The following is a 26,561-nucleotide window of genomic DNA, read 5'->3' as shown; positions in this document are numbered from 1 at the left end:
CTAGCGCAGTTCTGTGTGATGGACCTGGGGCTCATCATTTGTGATGTGAGGTCTAAGGAGCTACAAAGCCTAAGGCTTTCACTGTCTCAGGTGCTGCATTTAATAGGAAACTGAGTAAATGCTGTTACTCGGAGTTCCAGCTATGAGGGCAGCAGAGCCTACAGGGCTCAGATCACAGCAAGTGCATTCCAGGTGTTTGCTCTCAGCTGTGCCTGTTTCACAGGAAGATGAACCCACATGAGAAACTGCCCTCTTTTTCAGAGCACAGCCTTTCACCACCTCAGAAAGCTGTGGGCCTTTGCCATGGGCCAGGCAGTGCCTCTGCAGCCCCCTCTCCTTTGCAGACAGCCCCAGCCCAACAGCCACACAGGCTGCAGTGCAAAAATCCCATGCTGTTCCTTCCAATGTTCATCTTATGGTCACTGCTGGAATCCCACATGTGGCTGCCCATCCCAGCCTGCCAAGCTGCAAGCAGGTGGCTGGGGTGCTCTCCCAGCTCTTTCTCCGCTTGGCACAGGTGGGTTCAAAGCATCCCACAGCAGGGAGTTCCCCAGGGTGGATCTGCATAGAGCCCACTAATTTCTTCTCCAAGTCTGTGTGCATTTCCTCACAATTTCATCTCACAAAGTGTATATCGATTTACCAGACAGGGTAGAGTAGAAAGGAATGAATGGAAGAGTTTTCGCAATGATCTTAGATATTTCACTTGAAACCCATTTGTTTGCAGGCTAAATAATTCCATCCATAAACTCTGTCGATCTCCTTACTCAGTTTTCTTCACCAAGGCCTTTTCACTTTCAGCCTGAAGGGCAACAGAGGAAGGCAAGAAGTAATGTTTCACACAGGCTTCTAAACAAAATAATGTGGAAACTATTACAGTAATGTGAAACTGGTTTATTGGGTTTCTAATGATCCCCTCTGAACAGGTTTAAAGAATTATTCAGGTGATTATTGGGGTGAGACAACATGTTTCAACAGCTAACATGAATGTGGAAATAGAAATGTACTGCTCCTCTGGGCATTACCAGCAAGTGATCTCAAGGCACACACCTACCCTTAGAAACCTTTGTGTTCTGAGACCCCAGGACACAGAAGAAAATGAAAGCAGGGAGAAGGGAGCTTTTACAAAATTAATTGCACAAAAATAAGACTTTCTAACCCACCTGCTCCCTAAGAATGAATTCTGCATCTTGCTAGTATTGGTTCTAACAAATACGTGTCTTTTCTTGACTTGTACGATTAAGAGGTTCCCTGGAAAACCACTCAGGGGGCATAAATGTTGAGAATATGAGACTTGGGGATCCAAGCTGCTCTAAGTGTTTTTGCAGGCAGAGGAAATGCGCAGCACAAGAATGAGCAGCCTCCAGTAATGGACTAAGTGAAAGAGGAGTTCAATTACGACTAATCAGACCCAAGCACTAAAAGCGTTTGCCCAACATCACGCTCATTAGATTAAAATTCTGTTCTCTTCCACAGTGGAGACTGTTAAATGAGCTCAGGCCATACCAGAGACTCATGACCTCCATGAGCATGCTGCCACTTCTTGGTGCAGAGACAGACAATCCCACCTTTTCCTACAAATAACCTTGACCTACTTAGTCAAACTCTGCCATCCTCTTGTTGCCCATCCTTTGGGGACATTTTCTGGATGTGCCTGTGCATGTTAATTGCACAGGGAGTTTTAAAGATGAGGCAGGGGACCTGCAGACCTAATTTTGGAGATAAGGACATGTGCAGGGACTGGAAGGAGAGCAGGGCTGCAGGGAGCTGGCTGGGGCGGCCAGAGGACATCTCCAATACAGACAGGCTCCAGATCCATCTCTGAGGGATCCCATTAAATAACTGCAACTGCCTGAGCATCTTTTGGCACATCCCATGAGTGTCTCCACAGAAATGTGGTTATTCTTTTCAAACCGGTTCTCTCACCAGGGGAAAGAAATTGTCTCTCCTTCAGAATAGCTGGCAAGGTGGCATGGGGCAAATGGCACCATTGGCAACTGGGGCTTTTCTTTCCTGTCACACTGGTGCCTCCCGGTGTGAGTTAAAGCAAAGTAACCCCCAAACCTCTGGCAGAGGCAGCCAGGAGAGCCGAGATAAAACCAGGCAGCCCCTTCCACAGCAAAGCAGAGAGTGATGGGGTCAGCAGCAGCACTCCCTGAAAATGCAGCACATCTCCCTGCTCTTCCTTGAGGCCCTTAGGAATGATTTACAATAGAAGCTGTGGACACCTGAGGAACTACAGCCTGCTCTAGCATCACAGTTCAATTTTTCAGCATTTGAGGTGCAGAGAACTTCTGCACAGAAGATGTGAGACACTAACACTGCAGCCAGGTTTGTGCTGCTGTCCACATGTGCACCTGATGTGCACAAGCCCTGAAATTGGGCACACACTTCCTGCGTGCACATGCATGGAGGAGACATGAACCCAGCTAGATACCATGAGATTGTTTGTATTCATTTACTGTAACATTTTGTCCTCTGGACTGAAATTCATCTCACCTATTTTTAGACATGTTCAATGTAGATGACTGCATCTATCATAGTTAACTCCTTTTACAGTCACAGGGCTGCTCAGCCTCAGCTCCTCTCATGCTGTGCAGCAGGTCACATACAGTGTGTTCTGCTGGGGCCTGTTTCTCCCCACAAAGGGAGCTTGGCTCAGATCTAGCTATTTGCCACAAATCCCACCCCAGCCATCCATCTTTAAGTACTTCTAAAGTCTTGTTATCCAAGCTCTCCTCTCTTTCGCCTGCCTTTCCATGTCAGCATTGCAGGATGCTTTCTTCCACTGCTTTTTCACAATACAACTTTTCATATTACTTTTCCCTCCACTTTACTCCTTTTCCATCTCCTGATCAGATTTTGCACTCAGTGTCTCCCAAACTTCCCCATTCTGCCTCCACCCCATAGAACCCACCTCTCCTCCTGCTCTTCGGCCATCACCCAGAACCCGACACAGCGGGACACAACTCCAAGTAAAAGCAGCTCCATCAGCCTCGGCCCTCATCCTCATGGGACACTGCTCCACCACAGCTCTGTCACCCCACCCTGGAACCCCCATGCACTTCCCCTTGCCCCCACACCCACCACCACTGTACCCCCGGGGCTGGCCCCGCGTCCCCCCACTCACCCCCACGGGCTCACCCCACAGAGCTCCACGCCGCCATCCCAGCTCTGCCCGGCCTCTCCCGGGCGCTGCTCCGCTCTGCGCGCACTGGGACGCCACAAGGACGCCCACAATTTACACGTGGCTAGAGCAGATTCCCAGATGGCTTCATAGCTTCCCTTGTATTCTCTTTAGTCTTCCTGGCCCCCATGGTCATTTCCCTTTTCCACCTGCCTTTCCCCTTCCTGCCCGCCTTATCTCTCTCTCCTGGCCCTGCTCTCCCACGCCACGCTGCTCCTGCCCCACAGCCGCCCCATCCCGTGGGCACCCCCGTGCACCCCTTGCTCCCGGCACTCACGGCATGGTCTCTCCACTCTGCAGCTCCCACCAGCCTTTGCCTGGCTGCAACGTGAGTGTCACAAGAGGAGGACAGCTGAAAAGACAATCAGCGAAAAACCAGGGAGAGTCTGCAGCTCAGCTTGACAGAATGCTGGAGAAAATAGTGTCAGAAAGGAATCGTGTTCTAGTTCCAGCTGGAGCATCTGACGGGACTGAAAACCCTTTGTATGCCACTGTGAGATCAACTAAATACAAAAGAAAGTGATGTGATGGCAGAGGAGAGAGGTGAAATGTTGGACTAAGGGGAGGAAAGAGAAAAAAGAGAAAAGTAAACAGGAAAAAACAGGTAGATTCTTAGAGCCATTTCACATGTGGTTTGTTTTTTTTAAGTTGCACTTCCTTTCAATTATCTGTGCTGGAAATATTTTCAACCCAGCTCCACTTCCCTTGAAAGATTCATTTGGCATGCATTCAGTTCTCAGATGAACTTGCAAGTGTCACTAAAATGTAGGATCAGCCTCAATTCTAAGATTGACAACTGTACATCTTCCTCCTTGACAGCAAAATGTTGTCCCTTATCCTCTCCCTCACTCCTCACCTACTCTGACCTCTCCATGCCCAACTCCCAATAAAAGCAAGTTCACTTTTCCTCCAAATAGCATGGTAGGCATCTCAAAATTACGTAGGATCCTGATCAAATTATCTCTTAACTCATCTGGAATCTGATCCAAGGGCACCAAGGGAAAGCTTTCTGTTTCACCCCTGGGTGCACATGATGTACATCATCAAAAAGAAATGTTCTGTTTGCTTACAGAAAGAGCAGTAGTAGACTTAAGTCCCCTTGGCATGAACAACAGCCCTGACCTAGGAAGAGAAACTGCAGTAATTTCAAAATTGTTGAATGCACTTTCACAGAGTGTACTCAAACCACTTTTTCCATTGATCTGACGACCCTGGTTACTCAAACAGCTCCTCAGCCTACTTCCTGTTCTGCTGGAGGGCTCAGCAGCCCTGCTAAGAAACAGAGGGAAAAAAAGCCAAAATCTAACTTTATTTTGAGGTCATCAGAAATAGCTGTGGTAGATGATTCCTATTTTTGTTCCAAAAATGTATTTATAACTTTACTGTCATCAGAGGGCACAGCAATGTGACCTGACCTGCTCCCTGAGATGCCAGTTCAGCACAGTTGGTGACCTGAGCCCATGTACCACTGCCAACTAGTCCACATCCCGGAGCACAGGGGAAACCCAGTCTTTGTGCCACATTTTGTTGCTAGTCTCTCCTTGCTGTGTTTCAGGTCCCTTGAAGGAGCCAGATGGGAGGGGGATTTTGCAATGTGGGCAGCTCTCCATGGTCTAGCCATTAATACAAACAATGCACTTAACCCAGCCATATGTGGTTTTTGTTATTCTTACTCTGAATCAAATTTATCCATTGTGCAAGCCCATCAGACTCAACAGAGATACAACAGAGTTGATTTAGCCCAATCTGATTCCAGTCTTGCAGCTAAAATGAAGTGACATTCTAGAGTGCTGAATCTTCTCCATAAAGGTGACAGGGAAATGTAGCTCAGGTTTGCTAACCCTGGTTCCTGCAGTAGCAAAAGAAGACAGCAAGGGACCAGCAGACAGCAGCAAATAAACTCTTTCCAGTGAGATCAGCTAGAGCTGCCACTGCAAAATCTGCCACTGAACCTGCACCTGGAGTCTCTCGTGCTTTTCCAAAAACCACAGGGTATTTTTTAGATTAGTGGTGAAATCTGTGGCTTATCATCACCCAATACAAAAATTAAAGCGTCTTGGAGGTTTAAAGGGATTAGCAGGTATTTTCCAAAGTATTCTGTCTTTGGAGAATTTATTCCCCAAAGTTCTTACACTCACTGAGACATTAAGTGCCATCACATTGTTAGTGTTTCCTGTGCCAGAGCTTGTTTCTCAAATCCCCGCTAGCTTCAATAAACACTGACACCAAGTAATAACATCCAGTGTGTGTGTTGCAATGTGTGCTATGTTACAGCTGGCCACGCTGTCTAAAACTGACTTGCAATTTAATTCCCAAGCAAGTAACTTCATTGCGCAGTATATGGAAAATGTTGCTGTTATGCAAACCTCTGTTTTCTGACAATAGCCAGCAAAGCCACTTTCCTCCCTCAGTTTTATATCCTGGAAATATTCTAATTCTGTTTGTTACACCATCAGTAGTTCTAGCTAGCTTTCCAAAGGCATCTGCTCTCCAGAAGACCATCTGGATGTTGTATGCAACTTTCAGAACTGCCCTCCTGGTGTGATTTCACTGAAGCCAACCCTGCAGACAGAGCACCTGGGAACAGCCCACCAGCTGGAATGTGACACACACAATGTCCGGGCCTTTGCTCTGAGGATTGATTCCCTTTAAACATGCAATAGCTCTAAGGGCATGCTAAAAAGAAGAATATACTTGCTTTCTTCCCAGTGGGGGAGCAAAGACACATAGCCACCAGCTGGAAAGGGGGAAAATGAACACTGCAGCACCTGAATTCAAGAGGCAAACTGGGGAACATGTCAGCGTATCTGATGAGAGTAAGTTGAAATCCAAATACCATTAGAGCTGCTAGAGAATGCTTGGCATCACTTCACACAGTGCCTCTCCACCATTTAATGACAAGGTGGTTTCAGATGGTTCAACAACCCTACCTGGTATTTTCCTGGACCTATCACAGCCTAAGATTCCTTGTTGAAAGATGCATACAATCTTCCACAGATCATCCAAATGCAGTTGCTCTGTTCAAAAGTCGCTGCCTCCTCACTTTAACATAATCAAAGCTGTACTCCCATCTCCTGGCAGCTGCTTGTGTCAAAGACGTGTGAATCACTTCTACAAGTAGAAAAAGTAATCACAGTTTTCGAATTGTGTTTTATATAAACTATCGACAGGGGAGGAGTGTGGGCCCTCTCGTGCAGTTTGTACAGGCCTTGCTCTTCACTGACCGCCTGTATGTCTTCCTGCACCCCTGCCTCTGGATTCAGCTGGGAGTGAGGACTTTGAGTTTTGGTGGGGATGCAAGAGTCAAACACCACCTGCTCTCTCAGGCCTCACAGCACGCATACAAACAGGAAGACAGATTTTGCTTTAGTTGTGTATGGGCTTTTTGTTTCAGCTGGGGCGGGGAGGGAGCACTGGCGTTCTCCGATTGTTCCAGGAAAGCCGAATCGGCTTACACACTCTGCCCTCCTGGCCTTTCTTTCCATTCAGCCCCATTCTAGACTCAGAGAAGCAGGTCTTTCAACAGTCCCTTTGCCCACTCCTGCAGTTTTAACGTGAGTTCTGCCTTGTTCTCACAGCCCCCAGCTCTTGCAGTCATCAGGTGGCTGAGACTCTGAGTTTTCATTTTTTTTTAAGAAGTACATTTCTAGGCTTCTGCCTTGCAGAGAACAGGTTGAAAAATTGTCCTGAGAGTGACTTATAGGCATAGACACCAGGAAAACAATCAAATAAGCCCAGCACTTCCAAAAAACCTGAAACTTTTGGAAGTTTTTAAGGCAGTTCTTGTTCTCTGGGTGAGCTTGAGTTTGCAGTGTTTGAACAGTAAATACATGGTTGAGGGAACTGCTGATCGCTGATGCACTCATTGGCCTTGATTCCTCATCCTGCTGCAGGCATTGATCCCTGCCCTCTCCACTGCTGGGGGACCCCAAGCCACCACAGAAAGTATAAGAGCCATCCCAGCAGGGAGCACAGCCTGCTCTGATGCTCAGCCACTGCCAGCCCCTCTCCTCTATCATAAAAACATCTGTGTCCTATCCACACGATGAGGTCCATCTTTCAGTAACACTCAAATTACAGCAGGCCAGAAAAAAGCTTACAAACCTGCCTGTTTCAGGTGAAACCCAGGATTCTGCTATTAATGGAAAAGGTCTTTCCTGTGGCCCCTGCCCTAAAGGGGCTGATGTTAAGAAGTTTGCCATCCCACACTGTAGCATCTGTTCTCTCCCTCTTTCGTGCCCAAATGCTCCCAAGGCACACAGAAGAGGGGCTCAGGAGACAGTGGAGGTAAATCTCAGCAAAGGAGGCTCCACTTAGTCACCAAGGGATGAGGAAATGGCACAATGCATCTCAGCCAGGCAGAAAACACAGCAGGGAACAGTAAACTTGACCATGGCTCATCATACAGCAAACACGTGTGTTCCTTCCCCTCTGCCCAGGGAAACCCTGTGGCACGTTTTGGCTACAGCAAAGTGATTATCAGCTATTTGCTCATTTTCCTTTAATGAATCAGTTGAATGAGACCAGTGTGAGTGTCAGGGGAGTGAAAGTCTGTCATTCAGCTGTCTGTAAACTCCAGCTTCTCTGAAGATTTCTAGATCAGATTTCAGGGCCTCAGGAGTTTGGGTTATTTTTCTAAATGAGGTTCAACACTGCATCTTCCGGGGAAGATGCCAGTTATCTACAAAACCTACCACTCTTATTAATTTGATACCACAGGTTTCAGTCTGAATCACAGCAATGTGTGGTTGACCTCAGAATAAACTAAAGTATTTGCTCCATGGCATTAGACTTAAGGGTTGGCCAGCATGGGAGCTGGGTTTATTTTTTAACACCAGAGCTCATTCAAAAAACTATGGGAGAGGAGATGTTCAGGTTGGGTTGGACATAGCTAATAACATGGGACTGTGAAAGGAAAAGTCCATAACGTCTCATCTGGAGCCAAAGCAAAAGGAGGTGTTTCATTTTGGGTTATGAAAGTCCTAGGAAACCTTTTCTCTTCTCCTCTTTCAATGTGTTTTAGTGGTGAGGTCGACTTTTAAATGAAAAAATGCCATTTTGAATCAAATCTACATTTCAAATACTTGCAAAACATAAACAAACCATCCCCAAAATGAAACAGTTCATTCTGAAAGTGTCAGAATGACACGCACTGCTATTTTTAACATCCCTCCTTCTTCCCCCACCTCTGTATTTTTTTCTAGGCCAGAACTATTCAGAAAATGTGTTTGAATTTGTGAATCATTTTGACTCCCCCTCTTCCCTGACATTTGCTAGAAAATCTATTCTTTGCCAAAAAATCTGTTCTTCCAGATCCAGCCAGCTCCTACAATCTCCTGTCCTGCCAGGGTTTGTCTGGACGGGTCTGAGGCTCTGGCTGCCCTGGGGACACAGCACGGATGGTCCAAAGGAAGAGCAGGCCAGGAGGACAAACCTCAGCCTCTGTCCAGGCAGTGATGGGCTCTGAAAAAGCTCTGAGCCACCCTCTCTTGAGACTGAACAGGGAGTCCAGCTCCAACAGAGGCCACCACACAGAAGGAATTCCTCATCAGGCTGTGGCTTCCAGAAATGAGGGGAGTGCTTGGGGTTTTGGTTCTCTTGGAAGACTCTTGCAACCAAAGCCAGGCCCCTGAAGATTAAGTGGATGTACCATAGCAGCTTGGAGCTGTCTCCTTTCAGGGTTACAGAAAACCTAGTTTTGGATTCAGTCAAGACATGAAAGCTCTGAGGCTTGCAATGCAAGGCAGAGGTTTGATTCTTCATAGCCTGGCAATTCATCGAACAATTTATGCCTTTGCAGTGCAAGTGTAGATGTTACCGCTCCCATTTGTGAATGTTTTGCTCCTACCCTGAAACTTTTAGCAAGTGGAAAACTTGGATCTCTTTCAGTCCTCACTATCTGTAAGTCTTGCAGATTTTTTCAGGATAGCATCCTGAAAAACAGGATGTTTTTCCAGAGTCTTTTCAGCTTACCCACCCAACTAAAATTCACCTTCTGGGCTCATCACATCATGCCCCCAATTTCTCATCTCAACAGCCCTCGCTCTGCAAACATCCATCAAACTCATTACTGAAAGATTGCTTTATGACTCTGCCATTTGGCCCTTCTGTGGCCCTCAGCCTCCCTACCTTGATTCCTTCTCCTGAGGTGCATCTCTAAGTTCCTTGGCTTTTCTTTCCAGACTGTGATTTGTTCTATTCCCATCATTTCTTATTTCAGCGCTGAAAGGTCAACTCCTGCGTATGCTCAAGCATGAGATCAGCCTATATTAAACAGGCTCCTCTGAGCTTTCTCCCTTCTGGGAAGGGTTCCCATCCACAAGAACAAACCTGGAATCTGGAACTGCCTCCTGAGCTGCCCAAATGCTCAAAAACCAAATACCAGAGTTGGTTGGGATGCACAACACGGGGAAGACAAAAACAGACTCTAACAGATGGCATTGTGCTACCTCTGCATTTCCCTCTCATTTCTAGCCCAACATCTGGTCAATGTTTTGGTCACTCATGACCACCTGGACTCCTCTGCTGCTTTCCTTGGCTCAGAAAGGCCATTCCAGCAACAAAGGGTGACATGGGAAAACAGAGAGCTAAGGAGACAGGCTAAGTCTTTTCTCCTTGATGAGACATAGGTGAGGGGCTAATGGAGGAGCTGAGCTACAGTCCTGGCTTCAGACCATTTGTTTTAACCTGCTGAGCAAGGTGGCTGCCATGAGAGCCAGACAACATCAGTTGCTCCCTCCTCTGAGAGAGTCTGGTTCAGTTTGGAGCTGCTTTTCTAAAACTCATCTTGAATGTATGAACTCTACACATTTTTTTTGTCAGTGATTGTACATCTTGCTCAAAAGCTGTGACACGCACTATTTGTGTGCGAAGGTGGGAATGTGACATCCAGCACGGCCATTCTGTTTGCTTTGCAAAAAGATCAAGGTTAGTTCCCACTCCACTAAAAGCACGGAAAGGAAACACAGGATTTGTCAAGCAGAGATAAACTGAATTGAGAACATTTTATACACAAATTCCTAGGAGAAGGTTAAAACAATGGAGCAGGGAGAGTACACTTGTCAAGGTTTTTTCAAACAATCCTTTTTCACATATTCTTTTAAAATACAACAGTAATTCAGGTGGACAGAGATAAGCCACCGTTCTAAAATCTCTTTCCTTTGTTTCCTTTCTGGCAGCCCTGGTCTCCACCCCAGCAAGACATTCCTCCCACAACCCCAGGGTGGAGGGCTGTCAGCTCTAAGTAAATATGGCTCCAAGGAGAGAGATAGTAATTAAACGCCCTCTTTCTGAAGCTGCTTTGGCAATTACAGTTCCAAGTGCCTCCTACTCCTGTGACCACATGCCTCTCTTACAAGGTGTATCTATTAATGGCAGCCCAAGACTACTTAGAGTTGCTGCCCAGGGGTGCAGCTGTGTGCCAGTCCCTGGCAAGGGCATGATGAGATGCTGGTACTCAAATGCCAACTTGGAGGCACTGCCCATCCCTTCTTCTGCTGCCATAACAAACACCTATCTGGGCTGTGCACGCTTGCTGTTATCCCACACTCCATCTGAAACAGCACCCAGAGGTAGGAATACCACTCCGGGGCCATCCATGGTCATTTTTTGTGGGTACCCAGGGCAGTGCAAGGTATGAGGTGATGCTGAACTGGATTCAATGCAGCTAGGATGATGCTGTACAGGCATGAATTAAAAAAAAGAAAAAAAAGAAAAAAAGAAAGAAAAAAAAAAGATTTGGCTCTATTTCAGAGTTCAAAGAAATATTTGAGCCTATGGGCACTGATTCAGGCTCATCTCTAATTATATCTCAAGTTCAGCCTTTTAAACCAGTTTTTTAGTCCTCAGTAAGGGTCACTTCACAGTTGTTATTATAGTTCCTTGCCAATCTGTTGTTGGATTTTCCACTTGACATTATTAAGGGATTAAGTTGTTTGTCTCATCATTTTTTATCTGTCCTGTTCAGTTTCCTAAAAACAGACTTTAGCCAGACCAGAAAAGATAGGAGGGAAAAAAAAGCCCAGCATTTTCAAAATATAGTAATGGTTTTGGATTTGCCATTATTATTGTTTAAATTTATTACTTTGGATATGTAAACTTTGCTGACTCGTTTAATCTGGAATGTATTAAAGAAAGGCATTAGGCATTACAACAAGTCATTGGATTACACTGCCCTGATTCAGCTACAGCTGTGGAAGAAATATATAACAGGAGATCCCGTGGAGTTATACATTTCAGACTGAGCTCATCAATTGCCATAGAGAAGACAAAAACAAATGTAGCTGAGCCTGGAAAGAATGTTGCTAAAATTGGAGAAACATTTAATGTGAGTAGCCTAGGGGTGCAATAACTTTGCCTGTAATTTAACAAAACCCACCCACATAAAACATACCAAGAGAGATTACAGATTGGACTCTCGGATCTGCAGTATGCCAAGAAAGCAAACCTGACTTTTTCCCCCTTCCTGCAGATGCCGGTTTAAACGGTCCCTGCAGAGTGTTAAATATATATTACCCATAATAGCAATCATGGTACATTTGGACACGTTGCTAATTCTCCAACTGGCTGCTCTGTACCTTGCCTGCAGTGGGAGGATACCCCTGGATAACTAATGGAGCTTGCAGCTGCCAGCAGAGCAATTCCTATGGTCCACATGGTGAGAAGGAGCCTGCTCACCTCCTCCTTGCTCCCGCCCCTTCCTGGAGCCCTGCTCTCCTCTCTTTTGAGGGGTACGCCTGGACTTGTAGTTAAGTACCCCTTCATTGAAAACGTTTTGAATGCGTTCAGCTCGATGGGATAAAAGCTATTCCTACGCCATCCCAAAATGCAGGTCTGCAACCAACAAGGCTCAGTGGTGAGCTGAAGGCCAGCTTTAGCTCCTGCCCTTCTCCCAGGTGGCAGGGATCAGAAATTCTTTAGCAAGAAACAAGATAAAAACACCCAACCCTAAAACGCAGTTTCCAAAAAGCCTCCCTGTAGAACTTTCCATTTATAGACCTCCTGTCTCCAAAGGCTTTGAGGCACTGTACCTGTGAACGGGCAAACCCCCCAGAGGGACTGCATCTCTGGCTCATTATTTCAGCAGAAGGCTGGATTTACCACAAGATGTAACTGGATATATGCAGGAGCGAGCGTGGCGAAAAACGATCAAGGACCAAACCTGCAGCATGCTCCTGCTGGCTTCAGGGGAGCTACAACAACTTTTATCAGCGTTTTATCTGACCCTAACAAAAGGAGCGAATTGTTTAGCAAAGGAAGAGGGCTCTTTGATTCTATCTTGCTGCAGATGAATTGCCCAAGCAAGGGCAAAGGGACAGGAAGCGAAGGGGGAGGAGAAGGAGCTGATGCTGAAGGTAGGTGCTGCCATTGCTTAGCCCTTGCTAAACAGCCCCTTCTGCAAATGCTGATGGGGTGGGAGGAAAGAGTTGTGTCATCTCCCTGACATAGCCATTTGACCAAAATGTTGTGCTGCTTACTCCTGGTGTTGATATACTGGTCCTCATTCCAGATGAAGGCAGTTTTGTGATAGTGAAGACTGCAGGGCCCGAGAGACCTCCCTCTGCTTTGAATAGTACAGGAACCGTCCTGTCCAAAATCTCAAGTATAGGACTTCAAGTTAAGGATGAAACCCTGGAAAAAACTCACGTCAATTCAGCGAGGTCCATGCCACAGCAACCCCAGGTGCCGACATCTCTGCAAATCAAGTGTGTGAATCTGATTCTGTCCTTTGAATCTAACTCATTAAAATGTCTGTTTGCATGACCCTCCAGAGCACATCTATATCTTTCACAGAGACGAGGGATGCTTTACTATTACTTAAAACCACAACAGTGCAGAATGCTACTGAAGTTCCTGTTGTGTAGCACTGATCAGATAATACACTGTATTGCTTACAAGAAGTAGTTGTAAGTGCTAAGCACTTGTTGTTTTACCCCCTAGTTCTCCTTCCAAAAGCAATCCTTGTGTTTTGACCAGCAATAAATCTTATATCTGAAAGAATTGAATTCCTTCCACTGGCTGTCCCTTTTCCCATGTCATTAATGAAAAGAACTTTCTTTACTATAAAAAATGAAAAATCACTTCTTTCTTTTCATGGCTGAAATGTATGAAAAGACTGAAATAAATACTGAGAGAGGAAAAAGTCTAACATGGGACTTAGCAGCCTGCAGCAGCTCCCGACTCCAATATTACCCATCTCTGAGAAATTAAGGTCAGAAACCACTCTGTAAATACAACCTGCGGCTGACAGCAGTGATGAGGATCTCCACAGGCACATAGCTGTGACAGCAGCTTTGGGCTGAATTCCCACCATGCCTGGGAAAGAAGGAGCTGCAGCCTACATTTTCCAAAGGCTTCCACCAATTCTGGGTGCATTCACCATGCACGCACCCAGACTGAAACTTTCAGCCGGAGACCCTGGACTTCTGAATGTACCTGCACCAATTCATGCTGAAAGGCACTGTGGGATGATCATCCTGTTACAGAGTAAATTGAATTTTGCTGCCTAAACACTGATTTAAAAGCCAGTCACAGGCACTTGCTTTTGAGGCTGGTAGACCTCAGACTGAATCAGCTTCCTGAAATACTTGGAGCTGCTGTGCAGGCTATGCATGACCTGGGATTTCATGTGTAGGAATAAAAATGAAATTCCAATAAATTTTATAGAAGACATTCAGAAAGAGATTCCTCTGTCTTAAAGCAAACTCTTGGACTAGTTGCCAAGATCCCATTAGAGTAAGAGAGAAGAAAGCTACATTGGGATGCCTAAGGAGACACCCAGAAAGGCTAAGCAAGATGAATGCCATAGAAGGGCCATTTCAAGTGACACAGCAAATGTGAAAGCCAGCATTCCCCAAAAAGTCACATCTAAGAAAAGGGATTAGGCTGCAAAGTCACACACTGATCTGAAAATGTTAACGTTTAGTTCTCCCTGTCTGTTAAATATTAACATATCTTTCTTAGAAAGCTTGGCTGGGCTTCATTGGAAGAAAGCGAGTCAAATTTACTGCACAGATTTACCTACCAGTATAAACAAACTAATCTCTAACCATTACAGAAGACTAATCTTAGCTGAAGCGACATTTAATGTCATACATAGATGCCATTATTTCTGTGGTGAGCTAGAACAGAATTACATGTAAAGAAAACATTAGCTCAGCAGTGGCTTTTAGCCATCACATGGCACATGAGAGCTCAGTGCTGCACTAATACTTTCTTCACATGCAAATCTGTCCTAACACATTATAGAAATGATATGGAAAACATGAGACAGGTGCTGGCTGCAATTTTGTCTTTGCAAGCCTCTAAAAAGGTGAAGACAAGACTCTGAAGTTTCCACTGATTCATGAAATTCACTCTGGGGACATTCAGTTTTCTATCCAAAGGATGCAAACAGGCAAGCTCCTGACATCCTGCAATTCCCACCAGAAGAGGAGGAAATGTGGCTCTTTCCAGACCTGGGTACTCTAAGGATGACGGGCCTAATGTTTGTTCTTCCTGCACCTCAGAAATATGGGGGGTTTATTTTGCCACTTTCACGGGTGCTTTCAGTGTGAAATTTTTTTGAGAAAATATGCAAGATAGAGCAGCTGTGCTAGCAAGTAAGTCCCTTTATGAAAAGGATCTGCTATGTGCCATGTAATTCCTGCCCTGTCAATCACGGAGAATGTGCGCAGAGAAGAAACCCTTCCCAATGAGCTTAAAAGTGCTGATGAAAACAGACTTGGAAGTAGCACCATATGTCTCTCACTGGGTTATGGCAGCATCTTCACTCAGCCTCCGTGGGTGGGAGCCATAAAAAAGCTGCTTATTCCCTGAGAAGGTCACGTGAATAGGTAGAGGATTAGCTATGGAATAGGGAATGATGCTTTGTGAAGTCTCTGGAGTGCATAGCCTCCATCCACAAAGAGCCTGAAGCTCTGCCCAGTCCACCAGGCTGTCCTCATCTCATCCCAGCAGGTCGAACACTCTGTGCTGTCAGGTCTGCTGAGCGTGGTGTTCTGAAAGGGCAAACACAGAGGTGTCGACCCCATTCCCCTCTCTCCCTAGTCTTCTCACAGCAGGGAGACTACATCCTTTGGCAGCTTACCAGGTGTGCCAAGCATCTTCCCTTTCAATGATGTGCATTACTAAAAGAACAGTTGCTCTTCTGAGTAAGCCAGCAGGGCCCTAATACACCAGACATTATATTGCTACTAAATCAGAGATACCACTCACAAGCTCATAAGCTTGGAAGCTTTTAAGACAAACACAGTGGGAGTAAGGAGTAAAACACATAAACACAGTTGGCATAAAGAGATATATTCACAGGGCTTGCATGTATCACCATAGCCATGTGGTCATGGTTTCTGTTACATGGAGACTTCCTGATCACAGCGACAGCTTGGAAAGGGAATGAAAGCATATTTAATTTGATTGATTTTTATAGGAACAAATCAAGACTCCAGTTGTCAGCTTATGCCTTGGAACATCTCAAAGAGAAATAAGCAAAGGTCCCAGAGGCCCTTGGCTGACACTAGCCCTATCTAAACTTGGCTCCTTTCAGGACTGCATTAACAACCATTGTGAGTCAAATGAATAAATCAATTAAAAGAATGCCTGTCATCAGCACTGCCATTAGCTTTTTCCAAAAGTTCTTGCCATTTCGAACAGGTTAATGGAAGTCTCTTATTCTGAGAAACCTACTCAGCCTGCTTAAAGTCCCAGAAGTTTCACAGGGTACCAAGTCCCTTGATTACTATTCTGCTGTACATCCTTGTGTTTCCACAGCAGCTGTAGAAAAGCCAGGAAGAGGAACACTGCAGTGTCTTGCACTGCTTTTCCAGGAAGGGGTTCTTTTCCCCCCCGACATATCATTTTTCTATAGTACGTGCTTGCTTGCACAATTTCTGCCTTTCCCCCCACTTGTCTGTTGCTTTGTCTCCAGTTTTGAAGAAGCTGACAAATTAGGGACTTTAGGTCAATGACAAGGAGTCACTAAAGACCAGCTTTGGAATATCTTTTGTTTAAGGGGCACAGGCAGTTTCCAAGAGTGGGACAAGCCTCCAGCTGCAGAGTACATCCTGGTTATCAGCTCTCCCTTGGGAAGAGCCAACAGAGCCCCTGGAATGGCAAAACTCATACACTACTATTTTTCCAGTCAAGAAGTCAGTGGGAGCCACAGCTAGAATGTATCTTATTTTAGTTGTGAAATCTCCTCAGGAGACTGGGCTGCCATTTCAGGCTACCCATGCCACTCAGAACCTGGGACAAAGGAGCACCTTTTCACTTCCCTACACACCCAACCTGTGTGATCAGCCAGGAGGGGAGAAATTCTCCCCCTCAGCATGAGACAGTGATGGAGGCAGGTGCCTTCCAACAGTCGCTGCATCTCCTGCCTCAGGTGGTTGGCGAACAGAGGCGTCAGTTCCTCCCCCAGACTGCCCGTGTCGGCCACAGGGGGTGTGCAGAGAGTGCTCCCCTGCGGCATTTCCAAACCACAGTGTCCCCATCCCAACATGCTGCCTGGACAGCCCGTCCCTCCCACACAGCCCGAGCAGTGCAATCGCTCGAGCGTGTCTGAAACCTTGCAAGCATCAATAAACAAGCGTGGGGTTTCTCCGGCAGCAGCCCACAGCCCGGGGAAAGCCACAGCTGCAAAAACCCTTACATGGAAGTTTACGCAGACCTTAAGTGGATTTGCAATTAAACAGCAAAATGTCACGTTGCTCTTATTGTCACTGCACTTCACAATCTGCAACCACCATGGCAGGGTCACTGTTCCCCGGTGCTGTGCAGCCCACTGAGCAACAGGGCACTCCAGGGACAGGGAAAGCACTGAGCAAACTATTTCAATAAACAGAGGCAGAGCCCCTTTCAGTCACAGAGCTGCTCCAGGTCACGATGCCCAAAAATGTGGCCACAATACCTCCCTCCCTTTCACCTGGCAACATCATTTTCTTACTGGCCAATTTTCAGGCCTGAACACAAACAAAGTTTCCTACCTGCAGTACAAGTGGAGGATGAGTCCATGCCAGCCAGAGGGAGCAGCCTGTTTCCCCGGGATGTCAGGAGGAACTACAATAGACAGCCGGACATCCCTAACAGATTTGCTAAGCCAGACAGCCTCCAAAAAGGAAGGGCAGGAGCAGGCCTGCTGTTTATCAAATCTGTAAACATGCTATGTGAGATGTGCAGCACAGACTGTATCTGCAGCAAGAACAGCTTTCCTGCCGCTCATCATTACCTCTCCTGCAGGTACAACATCCTCCCCTGTGCCAGCAGCACCCAGTGCAGACAGGCAGGGCTCTCTGCCTGCCCTGTGTTTGTCTACTCAGCCCAGAGGCACCTCGCTGGTTTCTCTCGGCTGAGGTCTCCCAGGATTTGACTAAAAGCACGAGTTGTGGAGAGAGCTTCTCACACATTCTCCCTCATTACACAACTCATTTCCAGACCGTGTGCGTTGTTGAAAGGAAATAGTGAGTTCATGAAAACAAATGAGTGTGCAACCTGACACTGCTTCAGTAGCTGCCTTCTGCTGTCGTTATGGATTTACAAGATATTGCCAACCAGTACACAAAACTGGGTGCTATTTATATGAAATTTTGAATTACTGGGCATTTGCACACAATCCTGCTGAGAAGTTGACTATAACCTGCCAAAGTCTGTGATCAGCCCTGCATGGGACCTCTGGAGCCCAGTGGAAAGTATCATTGTAAATTAGCCTCTCTGCTCCTGCTGAGACTCCAGCACTGAAACACAAAATCAAGTGCACCTCCTTAGTCTGCCTGACACATTTTGGACCAGATCTTCATCTCGTTTAGCCGGAGTAGTCCCATGGAGCCCAGCAGTTATTCTGATCTTAGACCTGATCAGAGCTTGCTCTGATCCAGACCTTTTAGCAATACAAATGAGCCTTGCCTGCTCATTGCTGAGCCACTAGGCTGGCTGAGCTCACTGGAGGCCACAGGAGGTTGTGCAGAGTCAGCTTGAGGCTCCAGGAAGCTCTCCACTGGAGCATCAGGCATGCTTTTGCCCATCAATGAACTGTTTTCAGCAGCAAATCAGGGGGATCTGGCACTAGGAACAGTCATTAGCACAGAGAATGGAGCAGAGATTACTACAGCTCATGCACATAAAACCAGCAGAATTTAATCAGCAGAGGGATTGTAGCAGCTCCCAAAGGGAACAAGCTGATTCATCAGTTGAGAGCCCCAAAATACATAACTGTCTGCAAACACAATGAACTACAGACTCATAACTTTTTTAACTGCTTTTACTCAGCTGCTGCTCCATCATGAGCAGAACCAAGCCTGGATTCTTGGAATAGGACAAAAGGAGTACAAAAGAAAAGATACTTATTTCAGCCTGCTGAGTGTTTTACAAACCAGAGTCTCAGTTCTTCCAAGTTTGATGCCTTCACTTAGATGTTTCCCTGCGCTGGTTTTCCTTGTGTCATTGTGTTTAGCCGGAGTTTCACTACCATATGTCTACAGGAAGTTAAACATAGTGAACCACATAATTGAAAGTTGATGGGCCTTTCTTAAACTCTTAAACTAAGGAGACACTGGGTTGTCCTGCATGTTTCAAGGTTTGTCAGTGGGAGGCTCCAGTGCTGGGCTCAAATCAATGCAATGTCTCAGAGCTGGATGACAGCAGAGACCATGTGCTAGTTGGAGAACCTCATGATGGGTGCCCTGCATTGGGTTAAAGTGGTTCAAAGCCCTCCAGATAACTGGTGTGACAGCTCAGAGCAAAGCATGCTCTGTGTGATGCACTCAGACATGCAATGAACTCCCCTAGTGACACAACAAATCCCATGACTGTCTCATGCCTTTGGAGAATGCCTCAGAGCTCTCCTCTCTGAGGAGACCTTTCTTCTCTAAGGGTAATGAAATACTGATGATTTCTCTCATCTAAAACCTCACAACCAGCTCCACAACAAAGATCTTGAAACAAATGAACTTAATATAAATACTTAATAAAAATATGATTACCTATAATATAAGATATCCCACAAACAAGAAGTTTTATTCAAAAGGGGAATTACCAGAAATTCTAGAGCATTTCGCTTCTGTGTGAAAGGCACAGAGACATTGTGGTGATGGGCATCACTGTGAACCTGAACAGACAGTTGGCCCACACAGTTTCAAGTCCAGGGAGGAAATAAATTCTCCCTCAGGCTCATGTAAACCATGGGAAACCTCCAGCACCCAGGGAAGCTCTGCTGAGGAAAAACTGAAGCTCGTAACCAACCACATGTCAGCAGAAGGCTGCAGTCCATGGATGTATTTTAAGCATACTGGCAGGCAGCTTTGCAGCACCAGGGAAGCTCTGCAAGGACTGTGCATAATGAAACAGGTACCACTACTCTCTTGTGCGAGGATGTTTCGACTAGGAACCCCTCTTCCAAGTCTGAAAGCTTTTCTTGTGAGGTAAAGCAAGCACCACTGAGCAAGTATAAAGTTTCTCTGCAGAACTCTGCTGCAACAGACCTCTGCCCTCCTGCTGCAGCTGTGCCTTGGAGCAGGGGTGCTGCCACCCTTTCCCCCACCTCCCCAGGGCTGGTGCAAGACTCACCACTCGGGGCTTCTGCTGGTCCAGGGTCTGCAGGAAGGCCGGGGTCTGGTCCAGGGTGCGCTCGGGGTCACTGGAGATGTCCTCCTCGGACTCCTCCCAGGATGAGGAGAAGCCAGTGGAAGATGCTGAGGATGATGAGAGTTTCCGGACAGGCAGGCTGCCAGGGGGCACAGCACCCGCCTCCTCCTCCGGGCCCCCCAGGTCTGTGACAATGACAGCAGGGATGCTCCCACCGATGGCTGGGTGCTGGCCCGTAAGTTCTGCGGGGGCCACCACCACCTCCTCTTGCTGTGGTGCAGGCCCTGACTGCTCCAAGGGGCTGCTGCTCTCTGCCAGCTCCACAGCTGGGGCCACCATCGTCACTGGCTTCCTGGAGGGCTCTGCAGTGCTCAGACAAACCTGCGCCCCACCAGCATCGGGGGCCTCGCTCTCCCCGTGGGCTCGCAGCCGGCGTCCAGTTCCAAGTCCCACCACCGGTGCCGTGGGGCTGGCCGGTGCCGTGGGGCTGGCCGGACGAGACCGGGCTAGCCGGGGGCTCTGGGGCGGCTGGGCAGCCAAGCTGTGTGCCTGGATGTGTGCCTCGAAGAGCCCCACTTTCTGGTTCACCTGCACGTTGTGCAGCTCCCGTTGAAGCTGCCGTGCCATGGGGGGTCCTGGCTGCCCCTCTTCGCCTCGGCTGCCCCGCCGCCCCCCGGGGCTGCCTGGCTGCCGCAGGGGCTCCTCAGGTGGTGGGAAGAGGAAAGCGGGGCCACAGCGTGGGGAGCGGGGCGGCACCGGGGCCGGGCTGAACACAGGGAGCGAGCGGCAGCTGCCGGGCGTCTCCGGACCCCTGGGCAGCACTTGTCCGGGAGGAGGCGGCGTCTTGCTCCTGCCGCTTGTCACCTCGCTGTTGCTATTCATCATCACCAAGCTATTGAGCGCATAGCAGTACACGGCCATAGTAGTCAGCCGGGGAGCACAGGGGGGCCGTCGCCACTGCCGCCTCGGCACTCAGGCTCTGCGGGGCTGCCCAGCGTCTCTCCACGACGGGACCAGCAGCATCGCCAGCAGGAAAAAGGGGAGCTGGGCTGGCCCTGGCCCGCAGCTCCATAAAACGGGACAGCTGAGGAGAGAGAAGCAGTGAGAGTAGTTCTGTGCCCTCCCTTAGCTCACCATCCAGCTGGGCACACAGAGTGCCAGCCTCTTCCCTTCTTGTGTGCCCCTCCCACCTGCATGCATCCCCAGTGTGCCACCCCCGGGGACACGGCCCAGCCTGGTCATCAAAAAGAATCTGAGTGAAGGGAAAGTCAGGTCTGGGGCTGTTTCCCCACTTCCCTGCTTTCCCTTTCTCCTCTCCAGGTTGCCTGTGGACACCGCTGCAGCAGCAGTGTCTGAGAGGACACACAGCCAGCAGCTATCCCCACAACAGAATAACAGAATTATGGTCAACTGGTGTAAACTGAAAGTCGGCAGCTTTCACGTGTTCACCCCAGAACCTGACATTTTCTAAAGGAAGATAAGAACTCCAAACAACTTATATTTGTCACACTCGAGTCTGTCACCTATAGCAAGACCAAGTGTCAGGGATGGATTTCTGTTGTATGATACACAGGAAGACTCCGTGCTTGCACAGCTTTGTACGGTATAGGGCCACGTCTCAAGTTAGTCCCCTAACTTACCATGTGCAACAACACGGCTTTGCACATCTTCACGAATGCCCTGGCTAAATGTGCCTCCCCTGTGCACATCTGCTGTCGAGGACATCGAGCGCTGCTGCTACTGCCTCCAAGTCACAGCCCGGACCCCACATGCAGGGATGTGCAGTGCTGTTCGTTCTGCCGAGTGTGTGTGACTGTTGTACGCGTGTGAGAGAGGCTCTGCTTTCTTAGGGGGCTCTCTGAGCCCCTGTGCGCTTCAGTGTGCTTTTTGTCATTTTCTGATCGCTCCATGTGCACTGGAGTTGCAGTCCCCATCCCATGCCGGGGCATGGGAACTCCTGAGATCTGCACAAACACACTGCCCACATGAGAGTACAAACTTGTTTACACACAGTGCGCTAACTCTGGCTGTGGGTGTACACGCCTCTGGAAGCACTCGTGTCTGATGCTATCAGCGGTATCCCTGTGCGTCCCCCTGTGAGGCTCCTGGCAGGTAAATGCCCACAGGTCTAAGCGCAGTCCCAACCGATGGTGTGACCAAAGGGCTTCCCATCCCTCCAGGCACTGCCTGGAGGCAGCGCGAGGATCAACAGAGCCCAGCTAGCGCGGGCAGCCACTTTTTGCAGGGATCCCCGACGCAGCAACGCTCCCAGCACTCTGGCTCGGGTACGAAAGGGAGCATCGGCGCAAGGTGCTCGGCCAGACTTTGGGTGTGCGACAGCTCGCTCGGCCCCGGAGCAGCACCCTGCCACTCCGCCCGTCTCCAGCTCGCCCCTTCCTCCCCGCGGGGCCCGGCTGGCCCCCGCACCGCCCCCGGCGCGGCTGCCGGGGATCCCCGGCGGAGGAGCGGCCGCGACCCCCCCCGCGCCGCCGCTTACCTGGGGTCGGGATCCGAGCCCGCCCTCAGTGCTCCCCGCCCGGCAGCGCCCGCCGGCGGCCGCGGGGCGCTGCCGAAACCATCGCCGCGGGGCTGCCGGGACTCCCGCTCCCTCCGCGGCTCCGAGCGCCTCTCCTCGCCCCGGGGCGGGCCGGCCGCGCCGGGCTCTGCCCCTCCGCGCCTCGGCGGCCAAGGCTGCGCGGGCGGCTCCGCGCTCCGGGCAGCTCCGCGCTCCGGGCAGCTCCGCGCCGCGGCCCCGGCGCCCGCTCCCGGTGCGGCTGGAAAGGCGGAGAGAGCAGGAGCAGGAGGAGGAGGAGGAGAGGGAGAGGAGCGGCGAGGAGGAGGAGGAGGAGAGCGGAGGGAGGGGGTAGGAGAGCAGGAAGGAAGTTGTGAGCCTGTCTGGGGTTGAACTCAGCGGAACAAGTTTTTTTTTTTTCTTTTTTTTTTCTCCTCTCGGTCGGCTCAGGCTGGAGGGAAATACTGAAAAAAAAAGTTTCCATTGTTAGCTAAGAAAAAAAAAAAAACAACAAAAAACAACCACCGTCGCCGTGCTTTGGTGGCTGGGCTGTGGGTTCAAGACACACGAAGCATTTTCCACTCGCGGCATCGGCGTGCGGTGCGGGGCCCGGCAGAGTCCCCGGTCAGCCCCGGCACCGCCCGCCCCGGGGGGGCATCCCCCGCCTCGCCTCCGCATCCCGGCCTCCCGGCGCTGCCGGCCGCTCCAGTCCTCCCCGCGGCACAGCGGTCAAGGCAAAGGGTGCTGCCGGCAGCGCCAGCAACGCGCAGCTGAAGGCCACCCACCTCCCCAGGCACCCGGCTCGAAGGCGCCGACTAACCCAGCCATTTCCCCCGGCATCCCCCTTCCCCAGGCACCACGGCTTAGTCCTGCTGCTTCTCAGCGTGTTGGTCATAAGCCCAAGACTGGCGCACAAAGCCCTCCCTGCCAGGTTGCGTGGTTTTGGGTGAGCACATCCCAAGGAAGGTAAGATGACCTCCACATCTTTCGAGAGACAGGGTCGATGGCACTTTGACTGACGTTGCCCGAGGTTTAGGCAGGGCTGCGGCTAACTCGTTCAGGACACCGTGTGTCCTTTTTGATTCATGGAGGGACACAGCACTTTTTAGCTCCTGCAGCCCCCAGGCTTGGGTCCTGCTTGGCAGGAGAAACAGGCTCTTGGCTGTGATACAGCCTGAGTTCTGTATCAAGATAACTCATTGGAAATAGTTGTCTGTACGTCAGCACTTTAGGAGAGCAGGCTCTCCGATTCACTCTCAAAGCAGTAGTCAAGGTCAAACCCAGATGGCAGTTTTGGGGTTGGTCTGGACTGGCCAAAGGAAAAAAAAAAAACCAAACAAAAAAACCAAAAAAAACCACAACAAACCAGCAATTTGCCTCTGCTAGGATTTCACAGCTAGGAATTTCCCCCTAGAGAGGGAAACTGATGTCACAGCAGATCAGCTTTTCTGTAATTAAGACATAACCTCTAGAGCATAAACGGGGGCAGAGAGGTTTCCGAATTGGCAGAAGGTGTGGACTACCAATCCCACAGGCAGGCAGACAGAGACACCCAAACTGAGCTTATGTTTGTTTTTCCAGTAAGAAAAATGCTATTTTGAATTCAGTGCAGGAAAAGAAATTTATATACTCTTTCCACTCCAGTTCGTTTCCTTACAGTCTGTGCTTAGTTGGGAGCTAGTCTCCATGAAATAAAGTGTGAGATCAATCTCTCTGAGAAAAGTGACCCTGCTCAGTAAAATGGCACTGTTCATGGCATAAGCTTACCCCCGTGTGCAAATATCTGCAGCTTCTGTCATCTGTTGCTCACCTTCTCTCGTGTCTGCATGCACATGTCGAAAAGTAGGAACATTTGAAAGAAAGAATAAATCCAGGCATACAGGCAGATAAACAGGTGTGTTCTTTTTCTAAACAGCTGCACCATGCTATGCTGGTAGCATCTGCAAATGCTTGGAAGCATTACTGCACATCTGCGTGTGGAAGTTTTGACCATTCTTTGGGGTGAGAGAAGAGTATTTACACCACTGTAAGCACGATGTGTGCCTAAAGTCCCACCCTCTCTTAAAGTCCCACAAATTCAAACACCATCAAAAATTCATCCTAATCAGAATAGGACAAAGGAGTGGTGAATTTGCTATGGCACATTTACCGATACAAAATCCCTCAAGGGAGACTTGGCCTTAAAACGTGGCAGCAGTTTTGTCAAGTAACAGAGCTAGAGCTGTTCTGTGGGCATTATATACAATGACAAGTTCTATTTATATAGGAAGGGGCTAATAAAAGTGCAAAGAGGAAAAGAAAGTCTAGAGATAAGTCTTTGACTGTTCAGAACCAGTGGGTACATGAGGGAAATAATTGTTTCCAGACTGGAGCCAGGCAGCAGTCCACATTGTGTAGTGAAGAGCAGACAGCTTTCAGCACACTTGTTTCCAATCAAGTGGAAACCAAGCGTTTGAGGTTAGCCTAAATGGAAAACACTAATGATAGAGGTTGCTAGTCTAATCCAGAGACAAGGATGGAAGCAAGAAAAAAGTTGCTTTCACAGACCCTGGGCACTAGTACTGCTGCAGTTACTTGATGTTGCTGAGGAGCTTTCTCTGTGGCTTTTGGCAGTGTTGCCTTAGGTGCTGTACAAAGAGAACAAAAAGGTCGTTCCACTCTGACTCTCTCAGTGTACATTCTTCAAGTAAAACTCCAGTGTTGGGTGTTAAAAGATCTTTCTTCTCCTTAAGCTATGTTCTTCATTTAAATTTATACTTCCTGCTTCCAAAGAAAATCATTACAGTGCTTAAGGATACAGAAACAAGCTGGGTTAGGGCAAACAGTTGATCCAGCCAACTTTTATCTTGTCCTTTGTCAAGGGAGTGGAGCCATTAAAACGAACAGGATCTTCCACTTAGGAAGGGCACATATCTGCAGAATGTATTTATTCTGAAATAAAGTGAGGACAGACACTTAGAGAAGAGCATGGAGCTGTCTTAACTGTGTGACATCTCCCACTGACACACTGGCTAGAGGTGCTTTGCACAGCTGTCAAAATTAATGGCCTCCCAGCAGCTCTCTGAAGTTGAAGGGAGACACGATAATTATCATGTTTCATGGAAAATTAGTTGTCCCAAATGTGTTCACTGTGCCCCATGAGTGAGCACATGAGCGAGCCCCCCTGCCTGCTGCACCCTCGGGCTGCTGATCACTGCGGGGAGGTGGTTTGTGTAGGAGTGATGGGACAGCCCTGCCATGTGGGATCCAGTGGGAGCAACAGGAGACTAATACAGTGCTGGTGACCCTCTCAAGCACAGGTAGAGCTGTCCTTTGCTATTTTATACACCCTCTTCCCATGGAGTTGAGGCCCTAGTTCGCATGTACTGAATAGAAGAAGAACCTCTTCCTCAATCCAAACCACAGTAACAGGCAAAAAAAAAACCCAAATCCAAAACACCTACTGAAACAAAATCCTTTACTGCAGAAATACCTCCTTCTGTGGAGAGGGGAGAATACTTGCATGGTGGATACTGGTCATTGTAGTCACTTGAATCCCTGAAGACACATAATTAATATGGTGTAGGCTGCCTTATAAAGCTAGAACAGGACAGAATGGATCACAATCTACTTGGCTCAATCCAGTTGTAAAAAAAAACCCAGAAAAATCACAACAATTTAATAAAAAACCAACTACAATCCTCAAGTACCCTCCTCCTTCCATTCTTCCTTTATTATAAGATTCATTTTTTAAATTATTACTCCCTGTCATGTTTTGGACTGGTTGGGCAAGACAGCCTTCCCTGTGTTTCAAAGATGAGTTGTCTAAACTGTCACTGTTCATCCCATCCAGCATCAGAAGGACCGTCAGCACCCTTGCAGTGGAAGTCAGTATCTGACAGCATTTCCTCACCAGTGAGTTGAATCTTAGACTTATGTAAAATACAGAAATAAATGGATAAATGCAGAGTAATTATACAGTCAACAGATTGACTTTGTGTTCATGCGAGCATGACAGAGAATAAATCTGGCTAATATTTTACAAGAAAAAGAGCCACAGAAGACACAAGCAAAAACACAACACTGAATTATGTGCTGAGAATTGTCTCTGTTGAAGCAGGTGGCTGACACAGACACAGCACACATCTGCCCTGTCTGGGCTGGCAGAGGAAACTGAGACCTGAGAAAAGGCCTACGGACGGTTATCTTGCACCAGCCCTTTTGCCTTCCTTCAGTGGTAGAACAGGTCAGAAAGAAGCTGGTTTTCCCAGCTCTCAGTGATCTCTGAGTTGGGTGATCCAGTCATTT

General features: G+C 48.3%; 1 protein-coding gene across 2 annotated transcripts in view; it reads right to left on the bottom strand.

The window, feature by feature from the left end:
- The window catches only part of ITPKB (inositol-trisphosphate 3-kinase B), a 67,579-nt gene extending 44,703 nt beyond the window's left edge, over positions 1–22,876 (bottom strand). The window contains exons 1-2 of one of the 2 annotated variants that reach the window (XM_066178152.1): positions 22,260–22,876; positions 19,745–20,846 (exon numbers count right to left, since the gene is read on the bottom strand). In XM_066178152.1, the coding sequence (XP_066034249.1) occupies positions 19,745–20,683 (939 nt within the window). In that variant the 5' untranslated portion in view covers positions 20,684–20,846; positions 22,260–22,876. Of the gene's footprint in view, positions 1–19,744; positions 21,240–22,259 lie in introns of those variants that run through there. The other variant, XM_066178153.1, reaches the window with a different exon arrangement.
- Positions 22,877–26,561: the final 3,685 nt, after the last annotated feature.

Source organism: Chamaea fasciata, unplaced genomic scaffold (assembly GCF_029207755.1).
Source record: "Chamaea fasciata isolate MVZ Bird 193981 ecotype frontalis unplaced genomic scaffold, bChaFas1.0.hap1 SCAF_3, whole genome shotgun sequence".
NCBI lineage: Eukaryota > Metazoa > Chordata > Aves > Passeriformes > Sylviidae > Chamaea > Chamaea fasciata.
This window is presented reverse-complemented; position numbering and strand designations above follow the sequence as displayed.